Source organism: Carassius carassius, chromosome 6, assembly GCF_963082965.1.
Source record: "Carassius carassius chromosome 6, fCarCar2.1, whole genome shotgun sequence".
Taxonomy (NCBI): domain Eukaryota; kingdom Metazoa; phylum Chordata; class Actinopteri; order Cypriniformes; family Cyprinidae; genus Carassius; species Carassius carassius.
This window is the reverse complement of record NC_081760.1, coordinates 28,070,892-28,093,661: the sequence shown is the minus strand read 5'-3', so window position 1 is coordinate 28,093,661 and position 22,770 is coordinate 28,070,892. Positions and strand designations below refer to the sequence as shown.

The 22,770-nt window shown below is 36.1% G+C and overlaps 1 protein-coding gene across 3 annotated transcripts in view; it reads left to right on the top strand.

The window, feature by feature from the left end:
- The window catches only part of LOC132142574 (storkhead-box protein 2-like), a 59,133-nt gene that overhangs the window by 28,412 nt on the left and 7,951 nt on the right, over nucleotides 1-22,770 (top strand). For all 3 annotated transcript variants that reach the window (XM_059552541.1, XM_059552543.1, XM_059552542.1), the window contains exon 2: nucleotides 19,893-20,045. In XM_059552541.1, coding sequence (XP_059408524.1) covers nucleotides 19,893-20,045 — 153 coding nt within the window. The remainder of the gene's footprint in view (nucleotides 1-19,892; nucleotides 20,046-22,770) is intronic.

The window sequence follows — 22,770 nt, the reverse complement described above, 5'->3', positions numbered from 1 at the left end:
TCAGTACCCAAAATTGGCCTAATCTTAATAGCACATAATATTCTCTTGTATCATATTCTATCACAGATATCACAGAGTAGTTTAAAAAGGTGTAAATTAAATATAACAGGAACCATTTAAAAGGAACATTAGGAATAAATAGGTAAAGGACCTACACCATACACCTGGGATTAAAAATAGATAAGGGCACTCAAAGAGATTGAGGGATGTAATCTGTCATCATGTTTGTAATTTAATGTTGATAATTTGTAATACTGACTATAATAAATATTCCAATGATAAATGCATTTCTTTGTCTTGTTTTTGTTTCTTTGATGTTTTTGTGAGCAGGGGCCCTCTACATTAGAACACAACATGTATTGCATACATTTCCATAGTTGAAACATAAGTTCAAAGAACATCTAATTTCTTTACTCACTTACACTATGGTGAAATTAAAAACAGTAACTGTATGTTTATGTCATTATGTCACACATGCCTGGTTGCAACTGTTGAAAATCTGCATAGGTCAGGGTAACAGATCTGCCTAATTAGGGATTTGGAAGGATTTGTAGGGTCTGTCCTTGCAGCTGACTTGAACCTAGATGCTGTCACCCTACCAGCCCTCATGTCAAACCATAGCCTTGACTTTCCCTGTTGTCGTGTCTCTTCCTCAACTTTTACTGCCTACAACATTGTAAATTATAGAAGATGAAATTAATGACATGACACCTTAAAGCACATTTTAGTCATATGAGATTAAGAGGGATGACTATACCTGCTCTGGTGTGACTTCCATATCATTGAATACCGCATCACATTTTTTCTCAAGGTCCGAGGCAGACAGCTTCCGGTTCTGAGCACTGTATAACTCAGTCAGGGGCTGTGGTAGACCCAGAGACACCACTTTTGGTTGAAACTGTTTACAGTAGTGTGGCAATATGCGTAGGATACCACTCTTCTCTGAAGGGTTTGGAGTTGCATTATCCAGAGCCTTGTAGAATTGTTCTATAGCTGCTGCAGACACACCCACTTTTTTCACAGATGGACAACCTGAATGGCTTTGGTTGTTTACACCACAACGCTTTTTGGCAGGATGTGAGAAATCAATTCCTGATCCCTCTTCGTACAAAGCCTTGCCCGCTTTCAAAGGAGGAAGTCCCCACTGTCTGGGCCCATCAGTGCAGCTTTTGTCTTCCAGATGTTTAACAGCAGAGTCTATTGCGTATAGCAGAGCTGTCACGTGGGAGCACACCTCTCCCAGGCCCGCTTTACATGTACAGTGGCCGCACAAGACTGTCCCATCCTTCTTCAAAGATACCCATGGTTGTAGTTGGGTTTCAGACAGTGACTGACTGTGATGCACCTACAATTACAGAAAGTGGCATAAATACATTATTCTTACATGAATGTTATTGTGATGTTATTATTTACTGCTGCAGTGACACCATAAATGCCCCTTGTGAATACATCTTAATCACTGTGATAGTCAAATCTTAACATAGGCTACAGCGAATATAATCACAGATGAGATGATGGCTAGATGTAAAAATTATGTGTGGCTACTGATCACAGACACTCCGTGGTTTACTGGCTATGATGCACCTACAAATACAGAAAGTGGCATAGATACATTATTTTTACATGAATGTTATTGTGATGTTATTGTTTAATGCTGCAGTAACACAATAAATGCACATTGTGAATACTTTGCTGTGATTAACTGGTAGAATCTTAACATAGGCTACTGCGAATATAATCACAGATAAGAAGATGTCTAGATGTTACAATTATATGTGGTTACTACGGATCACAGACACACCGTGATTTACTGTCTGCATGGATTAACGTGTGATCGATAATTAATGACTGCACTTCCCAGAGCTGGGATGCGTCCAGGCATCCATTAAAAAGCCACGGCCGACCATGTACTCTAAAATCATAGGCTACGTGTTATATAAATATTTATCAAGAAATAACAGACTGCATTCTACATTAGAATTCAACTAAGCCATGTAATAATACAAAATAAACCATAGATCGATGTCTTACCTTTGCCATTATGAGGTACCTCCCCCCGCCGTTAGCGTAGCATCGCGTAGCTGTAACCCAGCCAGCTACGAAGAACTGGTAAGCATCCAGACTTTTAAAAGCTTTGAGATCAGCACCAGTGTATGGGGATACCCCGTTTACCACATAGTGGTACAAATCGTGTGGGCCGAAGTCAGGCAGACTCGGCGATTTAACGAGGTCCGTGAAAACCGAGGGATGAAGAAGGTAAGGGTCTGTATCCAAACCTGCTATCTCCAACTTCTCCAAATATCGCTCTTTGTGAGCACCTACCAGATGCCCTACCTCGACCGATAACGGCACTACAACTTCTTCAATAGAAGAAGCCATGAAGTTTAGTGGTAATGTTAACGTTATCTATTTTAATCTGTTTAAAACTATTCAAATTTCCCGCTCGTCTACTACTGCTCAGCCTGCGCGTCCAGTGATTTTGCCGTCCAGCATGGCGTCGTCACGTGGTCGTGGTCACGTGTTTGCAAAGGGTCTATAAAATTTAATTTTACTAATTAAGAAAAACAGACTGAAAGTGTGAAAGACAACGCATGACTGTATGTTTCAAGTTGGAAAAGACATTTAGCTCCCAGTTTAAGTGAACCTTCATTCCCAGGTCATCTACAAGATGGATTAAAATGCTGATAAAGTCAAGAAAAGATGAGACATAAACACGTCAGTATGATTAAAAAGTTAAAATGTAAAATAAATAATTTAAATAACGCATAAAACATGTTTATTCTGTGGCACCTAAAAAAATCATTTGGCACCTAAGTTTTTTTCTTATAGGAGCCAATGGCTCCTTACTCGATTTTTTTGTTTGGAGCCCTGATGCACTGTGGTAAAAGTATTTGGAAGTTACAGCTTAGAATTGTGTAAGAACACCTCATGAAAAGAAGTTATTATTATTTGATAATCTGGAAATATAAGTCCTTATTTGCTAAAAACCTATCCTCTGCAATAGCTGTTAAATCTCATGCTGCTAACGCAGCTACAGCAACATGTCATATTTATATTGAAATACGTGACCATGGACCACAAAACCACTCTTATGGGTGAATTTTTCGAATATTTGACAACTACTTGAAAATCTTGAATCTGAGGGTACAAAAAACTCTAAATATTGAGAAAATCGCCTTTAAAGTTGTCCAAATGAAATTCATAGCAATTCATATTACTAATCAAAAATTAAGTTTTAATATATTTACAGTTGGAATTTTACAAAATATTTTCATGGAACATGATCTTTACTTAATATCCTAATGACTTTTGACACAAAAGAAAAATCTAGAATTTTGACCCATACAATGTATTTTTGGCTATTGCTACAAATATACCCCAGCGAATTAAGACTGGTTTTGCGGTCCAGGGTCACATATATGTATTTGTTCGTAAAATTGTTTCTTTGCTTCCTTTTCAAGAGGGCGTTATTATACCAACCAACTTTACTGTGTGCCTACCAAGTGCTAGAAAAATAAGCTAGTTTTCTTAAATTTCATATTTTTTCATTTTTTAATCGAGTATACAAACAATGTATTTTTGTGGAAACCATGAAAAATTCTTTGTTAGGATTCTTTGATAAATGGGAAGAATTATTATTTTTTTTGTAACAATGTAAAAGTCTTAACTGTCACTTTTGATTGATTGAATATGTCCTTGCTGAATGAAAGTATTAATTTCTTTAAAAAAATAAATAAAATCTCACTAACAGTTTTTAATGGTAGTGTATATCATAGTTATTGTATAAGTCTGTGAACATTTTACTGAATCGTGTGCAAAAAGCAAAACCAACATCTTCTGAAATGTATTTCTACTAAAATGAAAATGGTCCCAGTAAGTAGTATCTTCTTTAAAATCAGTTTGAATTTCACATTGATTTTATGCAACCCATTACATTTCCAAGGGACCGGATATTCCATGAAAAAATTTTTTTTGTGTGTATTATCCATTAGGAATTGATTGGATGGTGAAAAATGGGTGGTACATACCAAATTGAACCACACTGAATACAAGTTTGTAAATCAGTGCCCAAGTAGCTATATAGATATTGGCTGATATTGTCCAAAAACCTGCCTGATTTAAGAGCTGCTAGCAGAAGAGAGAAAAGTTACTACATTTTGATAAAATATTGCAAGCCAATAGCTTTTTTCCTGTTTTGAATAACTTGCAACTTTAAATCAATGCGCATTAAGAAAGTAAATAGTGAGTCAGTTGATTTTATGTTGATTAAGGGTATCATCTTGCTTGCCTGTTTTCCTCTGATCTGTTTTGGACTTGATTTTAGTGACACAAAGTAACTACATGCTTGAACGTACGCACTGGCCCAGCTGTGACAGAGTCCCCGATTTAGGCGTGGGAGAGAAACGAGGCCATGCTGGTGCAGTAATAGCCTGGCCTCTGTAGTAATGTGCAAAGAGGAGAAAGAGAGAAATAGAAACGGCTGTGCTCGAATAAATTGTTGGTCTCTGCCTACAGTCAGTTGATAGATTTGTAGAAATCATCCAGCCACTATGATAAACTCAGTTAAGCCTTTGAGATCTTTTCCATTAAAAATGAGACACCCATATGCATGTGTGAAAGATGTCCATGCTGTGCACGAATCCTCATATAGTGCCTCTTGCTTTCACCATTCTGATAAACACATACACCTGTTTTAAATATAGACCATCTCATTATTTCCTCACAACACAAATTCGCTCTGTCTATTTCTATTTTTTTCTCTCTCTTTCTCTCTTCTACACATACTATTACTCGTTGCACCAGGCTAAATATATCCAGCCCAGTTCTGGACATCCCAGATGCTGACATCACTAATGGGACTGTATGTAGGATTTGCATGGAATGATTGAGAAGATAATGAGAGAGGGCGGGATGAGGGATGAAAGAAAGGTGAGTGATCACGCCACAGAAGTAGGAATGCAAGCTAACATACTGCATGAAGTGAAGATTTTGCTTTGACCCCCATTTGAAGCAGCATTCGTTTATAGTCTGTCCCATATAGCGATATTTGACCTTTCCATTGTGCAGTAAAGAACGCTGGTCTCCATTTTGCACCAGGCATAAAGGTTATTATAAAATCCTTACAGTAACATGGAGGGTTGTGCATATAGTATGACTGTTATCTCCCTTACCTCTGTATTCAGTTAATGTGCTTGTAGTATGATGGCTATGAGGTACAACTGTTCTTCTTGTCTTCACATGGAACTGGGTCAGCAGAGAGTCTGGGCCTAGTCTGAGGGGACCACCCTGTGCACTCTGCTCTACCTCCTTCCTCTTTTCGGTTATAGCTTGGACCCCTATGCTTCTAAGAGTAAGGGTCTAGTGGATTTAAGAAATTAAAAGATTACTTTATTTAAAGTTTGAAGTTTAGTGCAGCAGAGCTATGTTTTCCTTTTGCTGTAGATAAATTTGCTGGGTCTTAAGCCAAATTTTTGGTCTTCAAAAATGATGAGATGAGAAAAGTAAACTGTGTAGGGATGCACCGAATATTCGGCCACCGAAGATTTTCGGCCGAAAATGGCCCAAAAGAGCATTTTCGGTTTTTGGCCGAAAGACTTTTATCACCGAAACAACACGGCCGAAATGTTGTGATGATGACGCAAACAGAAACCGCGACCTGAACGTGCACCTGCATAGCGCAGACCACGAGCTCCCCGCGACATTCACTTCACACCAGTGAGAACATTCTCTCTCTTCTTATTCCTTTATTCGCAGCACTAAAGCGTCTCCTAACAAAGAGATTGAGACGGACCACGAAGTGAGAACAAAGAAAGGTACAGTCTTATAGAGTCTGTTAGCACACGTCTCACTGAGATCTTTTCGGATCCTCTGCACTTCATCGCGAATGTGCTTGATCCGCGTTATAAAGATCATTACTTGGATGCGGAAATAAGGCAGCGCGCACGAGAAATGATACAGGCCGCGCTGGATGCGGAGAACCCGCGTGGAGACGGAGAAGCGCCAAGCGCAGGAGACAGATCAGAGCGCGGAAAAAAGACTCGTCTCTTGGCATTCACCCTCGTTGTCTGATATTTTCAGTGAAATTCTGCAAGAAAGTGCCTCAAATAATAATACATTGGCTATTGTTCTAGTTCTTAGGCTACTATATATGTGACATTTTATTTACAGTAGCCTATATATATATATATATATATATACACACACACACACACATATATATATACATATACATACATAATATCAGATTGTAGCCATATTTCTGCTAGATTTTCTGCTAGATTTCTGCTTTAATTTGATAAAACAAATTATTTATGCCCTGCCCCTATTTAAATACACTCTCTCAAATATTTCTCAAATGTCAGGCAGATGACAAGCTCAACTGCTCAACAGCTAGATGGTTATCTGTCTGAAGTCCCCATCCCCAGAAGTGATAACAGTCTTGCCTACTGGAGAAGTAATGCACTTTCTAGTCCTACAGAGAACAATTTCAAATGCACTTGACCTAAATGCACTTTGTTTTTATGAGAGAACAGTTCATTTTAAAACCTTTCTGCAGGCCAGTAGGCCTGTACATTATTATTTAATATTCACATGAGTGGGATACATTTTTAGTTTGAATTTTATTTTATACTGTGCATTGTTGCAATGTGCTTAATAAATATTGCATAATTTGTAATTATGTATTTTTATGTTTTTTTATAATTTATGTAATTGTAATTATCTTTGAAACTTTAATATTAATTTATGCAATTGCAATGTCTTAATTTTAGTAAAGTTAGTACATGGTCATAGCAATAAATGCAATGGAATAATTGGCATAATTTCTTTCGGTGTTTCGGTTTCGGTTTTCGGCCTTGGTTTTCTCTTTTTCGGTTTTCGGTTTCGGCCAAGAATTTTCATTTCGGTGCATCACTAAAACTGTGGTTGAGCTTAAAGGGGAGATCGGATGGTCATCTTCATGAAATGTCTGTAACATACTTTGGTTAAAATTCCTCAGTGGTCATGGAAAGCAACACCTATTTTTCCTTGTCAAAACAGCTCTGTTCACAGCGACCCGTTTCAGTGCATATCTCTTTAAATGATAATGAGCTACTGCTAACCCCACCCATCTCTTCATTGGAGCATGTCAATGCAAAAATCATGAATATATTAATATATGGTTTGGAGGTGGTCTTATTCAAATATCTAGATCAGTGGTTCCCAACCTTTTTCAACTCGGGCTGGCACCTCTCGGCACAACTGCTGTTGTTCTGTAGCATATGCAGCAAAAATATCTAAGATAAATTGGTTGATTATCCATTCAGCGAGCTCGAATAGTGGAAGCATAGTTACAGTTTAATATTTAGTTTTTGTTATTTAATTATATATATGAAATAATGTTATTATGTTATGACTTGGACATTTTTACATATATGAACAATATTATTATTTATTTTAAAGGTCCCGTTTTTCGTGCTTTTTTGAAGTTTTGATTGTGTTTACAGTGTGCAATAAAACATGTTCATGTTTTGCGTGTAAAAAAACTGTATTTTCCACACAATTCACCTATCTGTATACCGCTGTTTTCACTGTCATAAAAATGGGCTGATGACTTCCTTGTTCTATAAAGTCCCTCTTTCAGAAATACGTAGCGAGTTCTGATTGTGCCAGCTGTTCCTGTGTTGTGATTCGACACCAGCTGAGCGTGCTCTGCCCACCTGGAAACGCGATTTGGCTAGATTTGAGAAGCAAGTGGGCAGGATTTGTTTTGAAAACTGCTGGAGATGTACTTACAGTATAATCACTGACGAGATGCGCATGAAGTCGCATTTGATTTTTTGCACAGCCCTAACATCTAGTAAACAAAGCTAAACAGCGTTGCGCTTTGTGTAATAAGTTACAGAAACTGTTAAACACACCAACTTAATAAAATACAATTACCGGTTGTGATCCATAATCAACGCCTTCTCCAGACAAAGAGGGAACTGCTTCATCTTTCAATAATAATCTTTGTGCGAATCCGGCATTACACTGATTGAGATTGAGGAAGATCGCTGTGCTCAGCAAAATGTGCTGCACATAGTTTTTACATGTGGATTATAATTTTTGGGAACCGAGTTAAACATAAATTGTAACCATTAATCTCCAAGTACAGCGTCCCTGGGAAGCCCAAACAAAGGTGATTGGACTCCGAGATGAAAATAACAGCGTTTCGACGACATGGCGACAAACACAAATGCAGCTCTTCCTCTTCCCGTCGGAGTGCAACAAGACCACACCCCCTTTTTTGTGTATTGATGTGGGCGGAGGTTAGTCAAAAAAATGTTTTAGTGACGTCATTCCTGCAGGAACTAGAGGGATGTAGTCCAAACGGGTCGTTTTTTGTAGGCGAATTCTGTTAAATAAAATATCTCGCTTGGCATTGAACTTTGAGCTTTAGAATTTTACAGATATTATTTATACTCTAACAAAAACATTACACACTAACTAAAGTTTAAAAACATGGGATCACGAAGAATGGGACCTTAAATAGTAATTGGCGGCCCACCTGCAATACCATGGCGACCCACTAGGCGGCCCACAGGTTGAAAACCACTGATCTAGATATTGACTTTGAACTCGGCTGCAAACTGAAACAGTTTTAGACTCAGACAGCCTTGTAATGCTTTCCTAGTGGACTTTCTGTCTTAACATTCACCTTGGACATGACATGCGCTGTTGTATGCGCACAGTACAGCCAGACAGTCTGTGGACGCTCCTGATGAAAAATAATGTACTGTAAACATACAGCAGTGTATGCGCCAGGTGAATGTTAAGACTAGTGATCGACCGATTTATCTGTTTACCGATATTTTTCCCGATTTTTAAGCATTTTTCCATAATCGGGTATCGGTTTTGTAATATCGGATTCGCCGATTTACGGCGCCATCTTGTGGCAGTTTTGAGATTTCCGCCATTGCAGCCCGGGCGTCTGAGGAGATCAATCAACAACAACTCAGTGCACAGGTAAAGTAAATGTTCTACTTGGTTTGCTTTAATCAACTTTATTTAACATAACAGACATGCACATATGAGATCTGAGACATAAATTCCTGATTTAGTTAATTTATGCAGCTTGTTTCTAAACAATTGAGACGAACTCATTGAGTCATGTCGTATAATTCGTCATGTCCTGCCCCAATAAAAACGTAACTTTACATGAATTAAATAAAACAGACATGAATGAGTGCATGTTGAAAATAAAAGCGCTGAATTTAATTCTCTATCTGTTGTATTTGCTCACAATTAGTCTAGAAGAAAAAGTTCATTCATATTGCTTAGCAAAAGACGGATGATCAGGAGGCTTAAGCACGGCCACTGAATTAAACTTTTGACAAGATTATCTTGTTTAAACACCCTAGATTATATTATCATTTACTACATAACAATCATTTCGCTAATACACATATAAATATAGCCTACCGCTTTGTGGAAATTAATTATTTATTATCTCCATGCGCGATCGCGGTTGATTAAGTTATAGTCAAACAGCACTTTGTCAGTTGGCATTTCATGATCTAACGTTAGATTGAATCTAGATCATAAAATGCCAACTGACAAGTGCTGTTTAACTTTATATAGTCACGGAAAAAAAGTTCGTTCATATTGCTCAGCACCTGAATGGGTTGATGATCAGGAAGCCTCAAGCACGGCCACTCCATAACATTTTTGACAAGATTATCTCGTTTAAACCCCCTAAATTATAAAATCATTTGATTTACTACATAACCATTATTTAGTTAATACAAATCTAAATAAATGCAGCTCTGTGGAAATTATTTATCTCCACACACGATCGCGGTTGAGTAGCCCAATTTATAGTTTTGTGTAAATGCATAGATAAGTTACAGCGCTCTGTCAGAAAGCATTTCATGATCTAGACCGACAAAACCTAATAATTAATAACACTAGTTGGAAAATGCAATGATGTATGCTGTTTTGTTTTTTACTTTCCTGATAATGTTATATATTCCAGCTAATATTATTCAGTGAATTAAATTAAAATTACCCAGTGAATTATTCCTCACTCTTAAACCTATTAAATGGCACATAAACCTTCTAAAACTGTTTAAAATAAATTACATTTCTGCAAAGGTGATATAACTCCCCTGTCATTTATTTTCTCCATTTTAAAACATTAGACTTTTAACATTTATTTTGCCTATTGTTAACATTGTTGCTGATAATGCTTATAAATCATATGTATAATTTAGATATAAATTATATAATGTAATATATTTTTTTTATTGTAATTTGAAGATTTAAATTTAACATGAAAAACTGCTAACTTTCAGCACTTTTTTTTTTAAGATGTCTGTCAAGAAAGTTCCTTTGCCCCCCCCACCGTCTTCGGTGCCCAGTGAACGAGTCTTCAGTGAAGTGGGAGCCATTTATGAAAACAAACGAAGCAGGCTTACAGGGCAGAATGCTGAAAGACTCTGTTTTCTACACTACAACCTAGTTCTGCTTAACTGGGAGTATTAAGTTACACTACTAAATAGCTATGCACTTCTAAATAGCCCCCCCCCGCCCCCACCAATATGTTATAATAATTTTTGTACTTTATTTTTTATTTTTTACCTCATCAAAGCTTTTATTTTAAAACAAAGACACTTAGTAACAGTGCACTTTAATTTTTTGGACTCAGACCCCTCTATTTATTTGTGTATAAATATAAAGTTTTTTTTGTATGCAAGGAGGGAGTGATTGTTATAAATAAAATGGTTTGTTCAGCTCATTTGTGTTGTAATAATTGTCAAAAACAGAAGTATAACAGTAAATAAATATCGGTTCTGCATATCGGTTATCGGGTACATAAACATGCAAATAATCGGTATCGGTATCGGTTATAAAAAATCAATATCGGTCGATCACTATTTAAGACAGAAAGTCTTAAAGGCGTTGCTGTGCATGTGTTAAACTCGTCCATCCACTCTCATCTGCGGTGAAATACTTTATAAATAGTTAAGTACTATCTACTACCCTAGATACAGACAGTGAGGTCCGAAAATCTGAGATCTTAATAAAAATCTGATATATTTAAAGTTTAGTTTAAACTTGAAAATAAATAGTTTTCAGTTTATAAGTATAAACTTTTTTTAAACTACTTATTTGTCACTACATTTACATGTGTTTTAATGTTATTACTAATAATATAAAAGTTGTCTATTACTAATAATATAAAAGTTGTCTATTAATAATAGGAAAGCATATGCTAGAATTTTTTTTTCTTGTAACACCAACTTTATTTAACTGTTCAGTCTAATACTTTATTAGACAGAACTGTTAAACAGAGATAGTAAACTATTAAAGCCAGGTGCTGGCATTCTCATCATTGTCAAAATAAAAGCCTGGCATGCCATGAAAATAAAAGACTTGCTTCCAACAAATGTCCAAAAAAAAATGTATTGGTCAATGCCGATAATAATAAAAAAAGAAGCCAATTTATCAGCCTTGGCAATATATTGATTTACACATAAATTATCACTTGGTTGTAGTTCAAAACATTTTGCAGCCATCTTTTATTCCAGAAAACTCAAACCAAGAGTTCAATTAGTAGAGCATGGTGTTAGCAAGTCAATGTCATGGGTTCAATTTCCATGGAAAACAAGAACTGATAAAAAATGTATAACTTAAATGTAATATAATTTGCTTTGGATAAAAACATCTGCCAAATGTATAAATGTATTGACTACAGAGCTCAGAACCACCACTATTGCTTAGTAGTCTTTTCTTTTTTCTTCTGTATTTCATTCTCATAAAACTAGAAAAGGGTTTCAATTACAACTCAAGATTATTTATGATAGACTACTTGAATTGAGTTATTTATTAACTACACAGTGTGTTTACAAGTACTTCACGTTTCATGATTGATTACTATCCAATTGGGTTTACACATGTACACTTGCTCACGTAAATGTGTGTGGATATAAATCCAATCTACTCCTCTTGTGCCATGTAATATTACATAGTTGTTTGATGATACTAAAGTTAGATTTTTCCAATTTGTTTCTGTTGAGTCCTTTCTTTACCCCATATGACAATTAGTGTTTGAGTTTTGCTGCTGCACAATCCATGTGTGTCCTATATCCTGGAGGGAATTAACACTTGGTCTTTGCATGATCGGATGCTTTACAATTTCTGCTACTCCATCCCAAGACTCTCTTCAGAGGATGGCCTGCTTTTGGCAAGGGCTACTCTTGCCCTGGCTAAATTTGGAATCCAGTGCCACAGCATCTGCCTCAGAGACACCTCGGGATATTAGGTTCATAGGTTTTTAAATGTGGCTGTATGATGGTGGATCTTCTGTAGAGAGCTCAAGATTTATATATATATTGTGTATATATATATATATATATATATATATATATATATACAGTAATTATGGTGTTTTGTGTACGTATATATTTATACAAAGTAAAGGTGGGTAACTTTTAAGCAGCTGTATTAAATAATGAATGTAATTTCATTCAGTTTCATTTTTTTCTCACCATCGTTCAAACTTTTAAAACAGCGACTGGAACATTTGGAGATAATATCCAAAATGATGTTTACTACATGTATACTGCTTTCTCAGTATCAGATGATCTGTTTGTACGTATGTAAATTTGGGTTGTTCAGGGGGCTGGTTTAAACTATGTTTTGGCACAAGCTAGCCAGACCAGTCAATAGCATAACATAAGCTGCCATTGATTTCAGCTCACTGTGACCTTGGCTGAAAAAAACTTCATATTTTAGACCAAGTTTTCACATCCATGTTCACTTGCACGTTTTATTGAAGTTGACACATAAATCCAATGTTCCAGAGCTAAACTGTTTCTTATATAAATTTCATATGGTGGTTATGACGCAAATTTGCAGGATGAAAGTGTGTCAGTGCAGTGGCGTGTAGTGGCCAACAGTCTGTATATGCTCATCTGAGGCAGTGCTAGGCTAGGCTAGCTGCTGCAGCACATTACCCTGCTGGCCTAGCACAAATAATGCTTTGCATTTTCAGACTTTATTCACTGTTGTAATGCTGAATAAAACATATTCCACCTAGTTTATGCAATGCATAGACTCTCAGCTGGAGTTTAGAAAGCATTAAAGAGAAGCAGCATGTAGAGGGGTAGCTCTGAGGAGCTCTTTTGATAGAAATACTGCTACTGCACTAACAACACTGCAAACTACCATTAGTGAATGCCCCTAATTTTTTAAAGCTGAAATTGAATTTTATTGACATTGACTGAATTTGTATTTTGTTGACAATCCTGTGTAAATTAGCATGTTGTTGGTGTATTATGTTTATAGACCATTGCATTCATGCCTACATATAGAATTAATGTGTTTTACAGAGAGTGGATCTGATATTCTGCTTAGTACACTTTCAAAATGTAATTTTTACAGAAAAAAGTAAAACACAGTTAATGTTTTTTGCAAGTAAAAACTATGGATTTCTATATAAATTTACAATAAAAAATTGTAAAAGGACATTCCAAGAATTCCCTACATAACATGCATATGATTATATTTTGTAAAAGTTATTTTTCTTATCATTTTTGTTATTAGTATTGTACATTTAGAGACATTTGGTTAATGTTTATTGCATTATTTTAGTGTCTTGTAATACTCTGATGGCATGTTTCATCCAGTTGTTCAAGTTGATTGGTATATTAAAATTATTTCACTTGATGAAATGCACAGTTGTAAGTTATAACTTATACAGGCATCATTATGCTATACCGTAATAACTGAAGAATTGTCAACATACTTTTATGGTCAATCTCTGGAAGCCACAGCTGCCTTTTTAAACATTTTTTTAAATAGTGTACAAGCCTGGAGTTTCGCGAAATTGAATCAATTACTAATGAGACCTCAGTATTCACATTTATTTGTAACTTAACTAGGGCTAGACCTGGTCTAAATTGAAAGAGAAAGGCTAAATTGATCATTTTAAAATGAGGTTGAGAAAATTTTAGGTGGAACATTATACTACTACTATTGCCCAATAAAATGGTATTGGTTTAACAACCTCAAACAAGTGTCCTGCTTTGCTTTTGACTTCCAGCTTAAAGTAGAGGTACGTATCAACTAAGTCTAAGTTGAGGGAAGAACAATGGTGGTGTTTTCCTTTAAAGTGATAGGTTGTATAGCTATTTAGGACAATTATGATCAACTTGTGCTTGAGTGAAACCTAAACAGACTCGCATATGGTAATACTGTACATGTTCTAGCTGTTCCTCCCCACCCAGAGAGGCGTGTGTTTAAAGCAGTTATCTTCTCCCACCATTTTTAAACAAGCTGTGAATGCTGATGTAACCAAGATGTTTTCAATCCTCACCGAGGTCTGCTTTTTACAGGCATTTGTGGTTCACTCTGACGTGGCACACATAAACAAGGCTTAAGTCTGTCCAACAACCTGTTTTAGTCAGTCTGGTGACCTTAATCCATTACCTACCCATCAGAAAGAGAGAGAGCGAATGTGTGGACGTGTGTCTTATGGGTGGAGTTGAACTAGTTTGAAGCTGCCGGGCTGCCATATGGGACGTGATGTAATTCGTGGGCGTGCTGAATGAGTGGGAGATGGTGAATGTGATACTATATTGATTGTATAGAGATATATGTATCATATAGAGATGTCATATATGGTCAGTGTATTTTTATTAAAGTAAACTGTTGGTTTGAAAGGGATGGTTCACCCCAAAATTAAAATTTTGTCATCATTTACTCACATGATGTTCCAAACTTGTGTGAATTTCTTGAACTGCTCAACACAAGATATTTTGAAAAATGTGAGTAACTTAACATTGACTGGTAGCCATTAACTTCCATAGTATTTTTTTTTCTTCTCCATACTATGGAAGTCAATGGCTGTTTGGTTACGGACATTCTTCAGAATATCTTCTTTTGTGTTCAACAGAAGAAAGCAATTCATGCAGGTTTTGAACAACTTGAGGGTGAGTAAATGATGTAAAAATATTAATTCTGGGGTAACTATCTCTTTGAGTTAAGTCTCCCACCCATACAATAGGGCTCCAAGGGTAGTACTGGCCACATTTGGTGTGTACAAGCAAACACTTTTTTTTTCTGGTTTGTTGTCATGGAGACGGATCTTTTGTGTCCTCTCTGACAAAAAAATGAGGTCACCTCTCGTTCAGTGGGCAGCTGTGAGGATTTAGGTAAAGGCTCTCTCTCTTGCTTTTCTTCTTTGTACTTTTTTTTAGAGGTAGAGCTAACGAAGTACAAGATGTACCTGAATTGAGTAACAATCTGATAATCATGGAGTTGTGATGAATTGTTGCATTGTTTAGATGAACGGAATACATTATATTTTCAAATTCAAAGTCGTTGAAAGTTGCATCACATTTGTAGACTCACTTGTCCACTTCTGTATGGATGCATATTTTAGGGAAGCTTGAGGTTTTCCAACAGTGGTAAGACTATTTAGGAAAACAAAAGGATCCTTTCTTTATAATGAGCATATGTTTTTGTCTATGTGTATGTATGAATTCCATGTATAAATTCTCAAAATGATCATAAAAGAATCAAGTCTTAAAATATACAAAACCAAAAGCTTGTTTTACATCAAATAATTAACAAATCTGTGCCCCACTGAACCTTATTCACTCACTCCCACTCATTGTTTACATCATAGATCACCAAGGAGATTGGTCAGGTGACCATGCCTCCATCTTCTCTCAGTGTTGGTGTAGCACCCCTGAATTGATTGAGCGTGTTCAGGTGCCAATTAGACCAGCAAATGTGCCTCAATTTCTCACATCGGATCAAATAATACAGTCATTCAGGAAGATCAGGCTTCAGATGGAATATTGTTATTCAGATAAGCATTTGTTAAATATTCAAAACGTTGAATATTCATGACAGAGTGACAGCCTTAGACAAATGAAAGTTAGGAGATTTCATAAAAAAAAAAAAGATAAAAAAATGAATTTTTCCCTCCATTTGGTTTAGGAAATGTTGGATTCCTGCCTCCATCTAGTGTTGCCTCGGTTAAACTTCTACTTGAGTTTCATAAGGTTATGATGGTGAATAAATATATGGTTAAGCTTGTATCTGCTGCTTTTTTTTTCCCCCCGTTGTTGTAAAGCACACTGGCCTGCATAGTTAATCATAATTAATATCACAATTTATATCATATTTAAATATTTGAATGTTTTGAGCGGGATTATTTTTTTACTTTAATCACTTTGTTTGAAGTCTGGTTTCACAACACTCATTTATCGCAGAATTTAGAGGTTTCGTGTATAAAGAATTGTCTTTGTTTAAATACTGTATATACAGTAACAATAAATATCCCTTTCTGAGTGTGTACTGTAGGAACCCTGGGAATTGGAATGCAGCTTGTTTGCCTGTGAATGCCTGTTTGCCATTCCCTTTAAACACTAAATGACAAAGCATGAAAATTCCATCTATTTCCTTTTAATGTAAAATTATATACTTTATACTCTTCTTTTTCCCAGTCATATCAGTCCAAATTACACTAACTGACATACATAGTTTTGCTTAATTCCGTCTGGTGCCGTATTAAAGACCCACAACACATTTCAGACAGTAAATCCAGCTTCTCTGTACTGTTTTCTGTCTTCGCTATTTGCATCAAGTAACATTGTACTACACTGTTAAACAATTTTAGAACATGTGATGCATTGATGGTAAGTTATCTCTCATCTCTTGATCTCATCTTCACTCTCTCTCTCCCTCTCATGGTCTCTTTCTTCCCTCCTTCCTCTCAAGTGCTTATGCCCAGTGGGATGACGTCACCTCAGAAGTGCTTGCACCCACACAAGCCGGAGTAGAGTATGTGATGTGACACCATTTGAGCGACCCCCCCCCCCCAACATTTAACAGACACAGAAAGAATATTAAACCTCAAGTACTGTAAAGAGTAACTTTGTTTTAATTGTTTGCAGTGCCAGAGACCCCACTGCTGTATGTCTACACATGCAAATGTTAATAGTGTATATCAATAATAATAATAGTGCTATAATTAATAATGGTGCTTTTATTCATGTTTTATATATGGGTTCTCTGGTTGAATAAAGTTTAAATTTAGAATCAGTTTTCATAAGATTAGTCATAAAGTATCACCCTGATAATATGATGTTAAGTATGTTTTATGAGCAGTTTAAACAGCCTTGGAGTCTCTCAGACCCCAAACAGAAGGATTGATGTTTTGTTTTTTCAGAGTGCGTACAGTTCTTTGCAGGGCAAGCTGTTTGTTTGTGCTATTCATACTCCTGTTTGTGATCACTGATGTCATAGCTGTCTGTTTCCCATGACTATTGATGATGACCAGGCACAGATGAAATTAGCTAATCTCTGCATTTTCTGCTCTGAAATTTAAAGAGAAGAAATGTGAAATGTTTTTTTTTTTTAGTACTACACTCTTATTTATAGGTGTAAGAATAATGGCCATACGTTTTATATATTTGCAGTGTCTGTAGGCTTTTAAAAATGGTTTTGAAAGAAGTCTCATATATTCAATCAAAAATACAGTAAAAACAGTAATATTATGTATTTTGTATTAGTAAAATATCCGTTTTCTATTTTAATACATTTTATTTTAATGTCATTTATTCCTATGATGACAGCTACATTTATTTCAGTCTTCAGGGTCACAAGATTCTTCAGAAATCATTCTAATATTTTGATTTCTTAAATACATTTGATGATGAATAAAAAGTTAAAAAGAACAGTATTCATTTTAAATAGAAACCTTTTGCAACATTATAAATGTCATTACTGTCGTTTTGATCAATTGAATGCATCCATGCTTAATAAAAGCATTCATTTTCTTTTTTTTTCTAAAAGATCTCACTGACCCCACAAATTTGAATTGTTTATATTTAAAAGTAATATAATCTATTCTATATTTATATACTACTCCATAGAATAAGGTATGATTTGTGTGTATAAAAAAGGTGTTATTTACCTAAAGGGCCTTGTGTTTGAGCAGGTTTTGCTTAGTCTTGCAGCCAACGTACTCTCCTCAATTTTTCATTAACAAGATTGAGTGTGAAGCACAAGTGCAGGAATGGAGACAGGAAGAACAGGAAAGGGGGTGCTGGAGAGAGAGAGAGAGAGAGAGAGAGAGAGAGAGAGAAATCCTGGCGTAGCACACATCTGAGGAACAAGAGAGAGCAACTGGGATGCGTTGCCATAACAACGAATTCAGCAGGCCACCTACTAGCATGTGTGTGTGTGTGAGGGTAGAGCTAGCAGATGTTTGTGTGTGTGTGTGTGTGTATGCTAGTGAGCAGTGCTGGAGGAGTGTAAAAAAAAGGTGTGCATGAAGCTTGCTCGTGATTGGTCACACCTCTCCTGTCTTTGTGTGGAGTGGAGCATGTTGGGTAAGTGTCCATCGCCAGAGCTGCCTTTTCTGATGGCAGGAGTGGAGGGAGGGGTCTCTCTGTGCCTCCCTCCATCCTGCTCTCTCTTTCTTTCTCCCTACTAAAGTAAAAACAATAAAATTCATAATGGAGAGCAACTGAATTTAGCTCTAGCATGCTGATACCTCACAAAAAAAAAAAAAACACTGGGCTACCAGCTTCCCCAGCTGTCATTTAGAGGGTTATGAGCAGCACGTTGCTGTCTGTACAGACTCTGCATGAACAGTGAGACACACAGGTTGGGATTTGAGTGATGGTTCTTCGTCTGCCACACACACACACACACACACACACACACACACACACACACACACACACACACACCAGGAGAGCAGCAGCTCTGTGTGGATGATGTCATCCTATCTGCATCCTGCAGTGTTAGCAGCACTGCTTCAGACCCTTTGTTGCCCTTTACACTATATTCGGACCAGTTTTATAGTTTCTTTTAGCATTGTGAGTTAAGTTGTAAAGCACAGCATTATCTGTAGAGGTTAAAGGAGTTATTCATGCTTACAGTGTAATCTTAGCATGAAACATAATGTTCCCTGAGATATTTTGTGGCTTCTTTCAGTACATATGAATGGACATTGGTTTTAAAGTTTATTTTTTTTCTCTTTCTCAAAGATCAGTGTTTCTACTGCAACTCATTAGTTAAGACTTCATTTCAAACCAATAAGAATAGCTAAAGTGTATAGTCTATGATTTATTTATTTATTTATGAACAATAGAATTATGTTTTGTATTTCTGATCTCATCTCCAAATTGGATTTCACTTCAGGATGAGTAACTGAATAAATGATCCATAGCGATTTTTAGCCATGGTTTGGATAATGCTGACTCAGTTCTCACTATTAAACATCATAGTGTTTGTAACGTTTACACAATGAATACTTCGAGTTTAAAAGATGTGTCAGACAGACGTTCTGCATATAACATGTGTCTTGTGGTATTTCATCTGCTACCAACAACATTAAAGCATTTGCTGTAGTGTATATGCTTATTTTAATCATCATTAAAAGTCCTTTCAACACGGATGCAGGAAAGTGGAAAAGTGAAGTATAGTCTCTCAGATGTATTATGTGATATAACGTTTTATTTGCTCTGAATTGTGCTTCAAGTAAATCCAATATGCATGGTGTTTTTTTTTTTGGGATCAATATTGATGCATGGCCTGGGGTCTTTCTGCCTACGTAGGCAGAGGGGCTTATTGCTGAGTCGTCAGTATAAGGTCACATTTGGCAACACACGATCGCACACCCTGGATAACCTTCATGCTACTGTTGTGACTGTACAGCATCTTGAACCTTTCTCCTGGTCCCACATTAACACTGTGGGAGACATCATGAACTTCTTAGGTGGTTTTTGTTTTCTTGTTTGTGTAACATTATAAAAGGTGACATTTAAGGACCAATCAGTTGCCAAACAAGTACGTTCTTGTATAGTAGGACTGAACATTATTTTGTGTGTGTGTGTGTCCCTCTCTAGGCGATGTATCTCCAATCAGTATGTCACCCATCAGTCAGTCTCAGTTCATCCCACTGGGAGAGATTCTGTGTCTGGCCATCTCAGCCATGAACTCTGCCCGCAAGCCTGTCACACAAGATGCGCTGATGGAGCACCTTGCCACCTGCTTCCCAGGTAGCCCGCCAGACACATTTATGAACACACACACACACACACACACACACACACACATTTGAGTATTGTAAACACTACTGATAATATTTTATAATAGACATAAACACATTAATTATTACCTAAGCAAGTGTCATTATAACATTATAAAAAGACTTTGTTTTATTGGGATAATCCTCGTCTTGTGCTGGATATATTGCCATTTTGCACAAGCCACATTTATTTGGCTTCAGTCATCTAATTTGCTGAGAATATAGTACATAATTCATAATGGTTTTTCTTTTCTTTCTTTTTTTTTTTTGGCAAGGAATTTACAGTAAAGGCTGACCATAATTTTTATTAATAGATGAAAATGAAAATATTTATAAATACTGTCACTATCAAAACTAACTAAACAAACTAAAAAACTAAACACAAAACAAACAAAAAAAAAATTTCCCCCTGTACTATTGTAATTGTTAGTTATGATTATTGCGGCTTTTGTAGTAAACAGTCCAGAGTGATTCTCTTCTTAATATTATTTCATGATACTGGTGAAAATGAAATTTATGGTGATGACACTATAAACTCCAACAGTTTATGGATTCAAAAAAGTTGAATGTCCAAACTATTTTTGTCATTATCAAATACATTCTCTGTAGAATGGCTCCATGGACCCTTTTGATAATTCTGGGGTTATCAGAAGCAGAAGTCATCATAGCTGGGTAAACTTATATAGTGGTAAATGGAAACTACAACAAGTAATTTTTGCAATGTCATTTGCCCCAATAGCAAAACAACAACAACAACAATATCTACTATAACATTTCAATGATTGTAAAAAAAAAAAAATAAGACAAATAAAGAGATTTCGCTGGTCAATACAGAGAAAGATGTCAAAATTGCCATCACTCCTAATACAACGTATATTAATTGCTGTTAATAGTGTTCATAATCTTTTTGATTACACCTCTTTAATTGATTTTTTTCTATACATTTCTTCCTTATGTACATTAACTGACAGTCACTACTGACAAACTACTACTAAATATATTGTAGAATCTTAATTTTCTTTAAAGTTGCTTTTCACTGATTTGTATCGTGAAAAGCACTATACAAATAAACTTGAATTGAATTGACTTTCTCACTCACTCAGTGAGCATTAACTAGTTTCCTGTTTTTTAATGTCAAGTTAAGTAAAAAACAAAGTATAGTGTTTTAAATGTACAAATATATATATATATATATATATATATATATATATATATATATATATATATATATATATATATATATATATATTGCTTAGCTTTGTTCAGAGAAATCAGTCAATCAAAGTGCAAAGTGTGCAAACTTCACCTGAATAGACTCTGTCTGCTTTCCCTTAAAAGAGTGGTAAAAAAAATTATTGCGTCATGTTGGTATGGCAACTACCACTGTATGATGTAATGGCAGGCAACACTTAACCCTGACAGCTTATCTGCTGCTTTATCCGTTATGCGTGTTTTTTTTTTACATTTTTTATTAAGTGTGTTGAAAAGCTGACTTGGGTGAAGTGAGGACTTGAGTGCAGTGAGGACACCATGCACCTTGTAGTGCAGTCTACCCTGCTGGTTCTCCTTGTCTGAGATACAGTCAAGGTTTACTTATTTTGCACACATGATATTAAACTAAGAGAGATATTCACAGTACTGAGTCATACCACAAATGTAATGTCTATCTTTGAGTCTCTAAGTAAACCATTTTAATGGCATAGAAATATATTCCCTCTAAAGCCTAGTTTGAAAGTACAGAGCAGTGGATCTCAAAATATGAGAAAATGGTCTGTGGTTTAATGGTGCTCAGTGAAGGTTTCCAAGTGGCCCAATAGTTGGTTGTCTTATAAAAAGAAAATACACCTTCATAAATGAAATAATTATAATTGATGATTTACTGATTAAGCAGCTTATAACAATTAATAAATTGATTGTTAACATTAACTTGATAAAATGTTTCTGTTGTCTCACATAACAGTTGAAGTTTTACAAGTATTCAGTCCTACTTATGCACTTTTCCACTGCATGGTACGACTCGGCACGGCTCAGTAAGGCACGGCACGGCTTGGCTCAGTTTGCCTTTCCTCTGCAGTTTAGTATCAGTTTAGAGTGGGCGCCATTATTCACATGTCGTTATTGTCATCAATCCAATCAAGCTCTCGCTGGATCCGCTCCTCTGCTATCAACTAGAGGAATGTCTGTACTACCTCAACAGAAAACAAACCAGGCATTTTTTGGTTGTAAAAAAAAGGAGTCCTCGTTCAAAACAGTGGTGCTCGATCCTTCGTTGACTGTGCTGATTTAAATCTAGCGGTTCTGTTGTGTTTGTACTGCAAGTTCAGTGACGCAGGTAGTGACAATTCTCTCTGGCCAGTCAGTGTTCAGCAGAGTTTACACGTCACGTTTTGGTAGTGGTACAGTTCACTGGGAAACTCAACCGAGGTGGTAGTAAAAAAAGTACCAGGTACTGTACCCAGTGGAAAACCCCCTATAAATGAACCGTACCAAACCGTACCGAACCGTACTGTGCCGTACCATGCAGTGGAAAAGAACCATTAGTGAACAGTTAGCTAAGTCAGCTTAGGCTTACTGTATTAGTTAAAATTTTCAGTCTGGCTAATGAAATAAGGGCAAAACAAGATATAATGTAAAATTTATAACTAAAACGGTAAGAAACTGTTTTGGTTTGAAATTGTTAGGAGATATTTTAATAT